The 5,806-nt window shown below is 37.4% G+C and overlaps 1 protein-coding gene across 2 annotated transcripts; it reads left to right on the top strand.

Annotated features, from left to right (window-relative positions):
- The first annotated feature begins 218 nt into the window (after window positions 1-218).
- Window positions 219-4,959, top strand: LOC122082606 (O-glucosyltransferase rumi homolog). Of its 2 annotated transcripts, XM_042650286.1 has the most exons (7): window positions 486-621; window positions 2,389-2,490; window positions 2,594-3,198; window positions 3,301-3,493; window positions 4,015-4,079; window positions 4,193-4,403; window positions 4,486-4,959. In XM_042650286.1, the coding sequence occupies exons 3-7, from the start codon at window positions 2,618-2,620 to the stop codon at window positions 4,918-4,920; spliced, it is 1,485 nt and encodes a 494-aa protein (XP_042506220.1). In that variant the 5' UTR covers window positions 486-621; window positions 2,389-2,490; window positions 2,594-2,617; the 3' UTR covers window positions 4,921-4,959. The 2 variants fall into 2 exon arrangements, with proteins under 2 accessions (XP_042506219.1, XP_042506220.1); XM_042650285.1 differs by lacking the exon at window positions 2,389-2,490 and having other exon boundaries at window positions 219-621.
- The last annotated feature ends 847 nt before the right edge of the window (window positions 4,960-5,806 follow it).

The raw sequence follows: 5,806 nt of genomic DNA, 5'->3' as shown, positions 1-5,806 counted from the left end.
AAACCCTAGTTTGGTTGTTTTGGAAATTAGTTGGCAACCAAAGTATGAAGCAGCAACCATCAGATCTGAATTTCCGGAGTAGAAATGTAAACGCAAAATAAACAGTTGGGGCACAACAAGGGAATGTGTCGTATGATTCTTTTATTTTTTGGGTAAATGTCGTATGATTCTTGTGAACAAGTAAGGGTTACCCTGTAAAACCAATTAACTTTCCCTCCCCAGAGAAACAGAAACCCATATCTATTTTCCATAGACCACAAAGTCCAATTCTTCGAGAGAGAGAGAGAGAGAGAGAGAGAGAGAGAGAGTTGTGAAGAAATCTTCGTGGAACATCTATGGAGGATTTTCAGAGCTTGGATTGAAGTAGTCACTTGAGCTCCACCAGAGAGAATTTAAGTAGTTGGCTGACCGGTTGGAGTAGAGAAGCAGATAGAAGGTCAGTAAGAAAAGAAGATGAGAAAGCACACAGAAAGAATTGTGAGCTTGTTCAATGAAGGATTTGTGCTTCGTCACCATTTTTTGAATCGGGACAAGGGTCTTCGGGCAAGATCAATAACCATTCTCTTCATCTTCACCGTCGTCCTCATCGGCCTCTGTAGTGCTGCTCTCTGGGTCGATACTGTAAGTCTTTCTAAAACTTTTTATTAAACCTTTCAAAGAGAAAATTCCATTGCAGCCATCGACCACCTCAAACAATTCCGAAAAAGGCTCTGTTTTTTTTTTATTTTTCAAGAAAAATGATCTTTTGATTGTTAATTGGAACATAGGAATTAATGACTATGAAGTTACAAGCAGCTTCTCTCTCTCTCTCTCTCTCTCTCTCTCTCTCTCTCATAATAATTCCATGCCTTTTAATATTCCCAATCATCCTTGAATTACCCCAATTTGAGTTTTCATTTTTAGAGAAAATGATAGTAAACTTAGTCAAGAATCATGTAGACTCACCTAATATTAAAGATTGATCAGAGTTTGTTCAAGCTCTCATGACTAGTTGTTTTTCACCCAAATTGAATAAAAATTATTGTTTGATGAAGTTTCTGTCTCATTTCTTGTCTTTCAACTATAGCTGTGGTTTATAACCATATGTTGTAGGTTTTTCTTATTTCAATGATTCTATCTTGGATCAAATGAATGATATGTTAAATTTTGCAACAAGTAGAAAAATTAATAAAAGGCTTAGATTCATCGTTGCTACTTTCACCCATGATGAAGGAGAACTTTCTCCTTCCACGTTCACTTCTTTGGTCTTTCCCTATCATGTCTAAGGAGTCTCAATATTTTTTTTTTTTTCATTCATTTTGTTAAATTATGAATAATAACATGATAGTTCAATTTTCCAAAGAATTTAATTTTTTATTATAAAAAATACACCACCTACGAAGGTAGAAAGTTTTTTACCGAGAAAAAAAAAAAAAAAGGTAGAAAGTTCACTTGCGGTCGACTTGGAATTTCAGACACGCGGCACACGCCACTTTGAATAATATTTTTCATATTCACGAAAATATCCCTAAGATTCCCTGCTCTTTCCACCATTTGGTATTAAAGTTGGCCAATGATTAGATCACCAACAGCACTTAAGCATGTTAAGGGCATTTACGTAAACAGCCGAGTCACCCGCGGGAGCCCATGCACGTGATTGTGGGTCCTAGTCTGATCAAGACGAGCACAATTCGGGACTTCCATTTTCGGGAGTGTGAAGTCTGGACCCTAGTTAGTTAATTCGCGTTTAAAACACGTTTAAAACGGCGTCCCGTTTTTTTGCCGTTTTAAACGCCGTTTGCCGAATTTTTCACAGAAATTCGGTAAAAAACGGGAACGGGGCTATTGAAAGTTTTTTTGCCGTTTTAAACGCCGTCCCGTTTTTTTGACAGTAAAAAAACGGATTTTGAAAAATATAAACGTTTTAAAATAGAAACGTTTAAAACGGGGCTATTTTTTTTTATTGTTATTTAGGTATTTAGAGAATTATTATGCCAATTTATGTCTATATATTGCCGTTTTTTTGACACCGTATTATTTAAATATAAACGTTTAAAACACGTATCGTCCGTTTTTTATTTTTCCCCGTTTTTACCGTATTTGACCGTATTTTTGACCGTCCCGTTCACGTTTTGATCCGTTTAAAACATGCCCGTACCGAACAATGTTTTTTTGCCGTTCCCGTTTTAACTAACAGAGGTCTGGACCACAACAGGTCGTGGGCCTAATTGTTTGCTGGTTGCTACCCACCAATCATGGTGCAAAAATCCCTCCAATCTCTCCTATAAATGCTCTCTCACCCCACATTGGTGATGTGACGTATGATTGGTATATCAGTTCATCGTTGACCCTTCTTTTGTAGAAATTGTTGACCCTACTGATAAGGTTTGGTTCGAATTTTCCAATCAGATTGGCTGAGTAGTCTTGGAATAAAATTGACACATCTTGATCGAGTGAATGAAGAGATTCCCTCTTCACCATGTGTGGAGAAACCTGGAATGGGTATAATGGGTATAAAACTGTCTTATGGTCAGTTGATGCGTAACAACCGTTAAATTGCCCATCTAGGCAAGGCAACATGCCGTTGGATTGACCCTCCTTTGATTTTTGGAAGTGTGGCCCAGGTGGTTCCAATTTTATGATGAAGGCAATCAAAACAATGCGAGGCGGCGAAACACCAAAACATAATAGAAGTCCTCAACATGGAACTGAAACTAAACTTCCAGTACTCAACTGCTCGGCCGGAAACATGACACGAACTTGCCCGGCAACCTCACCTGTGACATTTCAGGCCGTCGACGGCGAAAACAACACCGGAACTTCCGTGTGCCCCGAATATTTCAGATGGATACACGAGGATCTAAAGCCATGGAAGGAGAAGGGTATACGTATATCAAAGGAGATGGTGGAGAGAGCAAGGAAGACAGCAAAATTTAGGTTGGTGATAGTGAACGGAAGAGCTTACGTAGAGAAATACAGGAAAGCCATACAAACCAGAGACGTGATTACGTTGTGGGGAATTCTACAGCTCCTGAGAAGGTATCCAGGTCGGCTACCTGATTTGGATCTCATGTTTGACTGTCATGACCGGCCTGTCATTCGAGCTCGCCGTTATAGGGATAAGGGTCCTAATGCTACAGTTCCACCTCCACTCTTTCGTTACTGTGGGGATCCAGGGACACTGGATATCGTCTTCCCTGATTGGTCCTTTTGGGGTAGGTAAGTAAATGGTTCTTTCTTTCTATTGGCTCAAGCTGTGTTCAAATTTCTGATAAATTAAGCCCAATTTAAACTGAGAAATTAAGCATAGTTTTGGTACAGGCACGAGATCAACATAAAACCATGGGATGCAACTTTGAAGGAATTGAAAGATGGGAATAAGAGGAGCAAATGGATTGATAGGGAACCTTATGCATATTGGAAAGGGAACCCATTTGTAGCTCCAACGAGAAAAGATCTCATGAAATGTAATGTATCCGAAAAAGATGACTGGAACGCTCGCCTCTATACCCAGGTAGAAACTGTTCACAATGGTGAAACTCATCCTTAAAAGCTAGTCCTTAAGAAAAGGGATGCCCAAATATTCCTTATAAGTTTTTATCTGTATACACATATTTGATGTGGGATCGATTGTTTTAGTATGAAACTTCAACAATCTGGGCTTGGATTGGGTTCATGTACGAAAATGACTCTTGGACGTTCCTCCATCCCCACATGTAATCTATTTATTCTCTCTCCTCTTAACATAAGTCTTTTGATTAAATGGATGACATGTGAAAACCAAGAATAGTACGAAAAATGTACAAGAACCTGATTCTAACTTCAACAATTTCCCTGTCCACATGAGAAGAATAGGTAGCAACTGAGATCTTCCGGAATGAATTTTTTAATTTATCCATTTGAGTATCCCAATGTGAAGATTTATAAAGACTTGGGCACCCTCTTCTTAAACACTAAAAAGGATGAATACTAACAAAGTCCCCACACACTTATCCTGCTGCATACCCAATTCTAAGATATAAGAAGAATTTGCAGGATTGGATCCTTGAATCTCAAAAAGGTTACAAGCAGTCAGATCTGTCTAAGCAATGCATTCACAGGTTTTTATGCACCTTTTGACTTATTTATCTTCTAATTTCTATCTCCTTCAACCTACCTTTATAAATTTATTTCTTTCTTTCTTATCTTAATTTCTTGTAAAAATATCGTATAGATATAAGATTTACATCGAAGGATGGGCTTGGTCTGTTAGTGAGAAATACATCTTAGCCTGTGATTCTCTCACTCTGATGGTAAAGCCTAAATTCTACACCTTCTTCTCAAGAGGTATGCTTCCTATGCGTCACTACTGGCCAGTAAGGGACGATGACAAATGCAGATCCCTTAAGTTCGCCGTGGAATGGGGAAACAACCACACTAAAGAGGTTTCTCTCTCTCTCTTGCTAACATTTTTTTTTTCTCTCTCTTAAATCTTTGAACTTTAAATAGCCATTGACTGATTAGCAGGCAGAAGACATTGGGAAGGCATGGAGCAAGTTCATACAAGAGGAGATGAAGATGGATTATGTGTATGATTACATGTTTCATCTATTGAATGAATACTCTAAGGTCTTAAAATACAAACCCACTGTACCAGAAAAAGCCATAGAATTATGTTCAGAGAATATGGCATGTCCTGCAACAGGAAGAGAGAAGGAGTTCATGATGGAATCCATGGTGAAGTTTCCAGCAGAGACAAGCCCATGCAATATGCCTTCTCCCTTTGATCCTCAAGAGCTTCAAACCTACTTTAAGACAAAGTCCACTTCGATAAATCAAGTGGAGGAATGGGAGAAAACCTACTGGGAAAATCAAAACATACAAAAAGTGCTCCATCATAACCTCTCACATTGGGTTGACGTGAAAGATTCCTCTCACATTGATCGCAATGGATATATTTAACACTACTTTTAATGAAAATCAATTTTTATTACATATTTACCCTTGGGATGTTCCTGTGTATTGCGATTGGATCGGTCAAGATCGATATTAATCTGATTCAGTTGATATTATCAATTCAATCCGAAATTTAAAAAATTAACTGTGTAGGGAAATTAAGTTTTTTTGTTTTTTGTTTTTTTTTTTGAAAATATTGTTTGGTAATGATCATAAGATTTTCAAAACCATATGAATGAGGAGGTTAATTTAGTAATTAGATCTCAACCAAAGCATGAAGGAAGCAGCCATGAGATCCGAATTTCCGGAATCAAATGTAAATGTAAACACCTAGTTGGAAAAAATGAGGCCCAATAAGGGAATGTGTCGTATGATTCTTGTGAAGATTTAATAATACGGTTAATACCCTATCAAATAACCTATTAATTTTCTATAGAGCACAAATTCCAATTCTTCTTTCTTCTTTATCAATTCTTTGATTGGCCAATGACTAAATACGAAGATGATCCGATAGGTGAAGATTAAAGTTAAGCTAACCATCTTTGAGATATTCCCACTTAAAGGATGTGGGGACACCCTCCATTATCATTAAAAAAAAAAAAATTGAGACTTCATCATGGATATATTGTGGTATATTAGATTATCTTGAGAGGGTGGATCCAAGTATTGTAGTTTTGTTTCTGTTAAGCGTAACGGTTTCTAGCAATTCAAATTCAAATTTTGAATTTGAATACTAGTAGACCTAGGCTCCGTTTGGTATCGTTCTAAAAAAATGTTTCTGGAGTTTTTTCGTTCTATTGGAACGAAAAAACGGAATCTTTTGTTTGGTGCACTTATAGTCCGTATATGTTTTTTTGGAACAAAAAGTGAAAAAAAAAAAAAAACTGAAAAA

Source organism: Macadamia integrifolia, chromosome 6 (assembly GCF_013358625.1).
Source record: "Macadamia integrifolia cultivar HAES 741 chromosome 6, SCU_Mint_v3, whole genome shotgun sequence".
NCBI classification, from domain to species: domain Eukaryota; kingdom Viridiplantae; phylum Streptophyta; class Magnoliopsida; order Proteales; family Proteaceae; genus Macadamia; species Macadamia integrifolia.
This window is presented reverse-complemented; position numbering and strand designations above follow the sequence as displayed.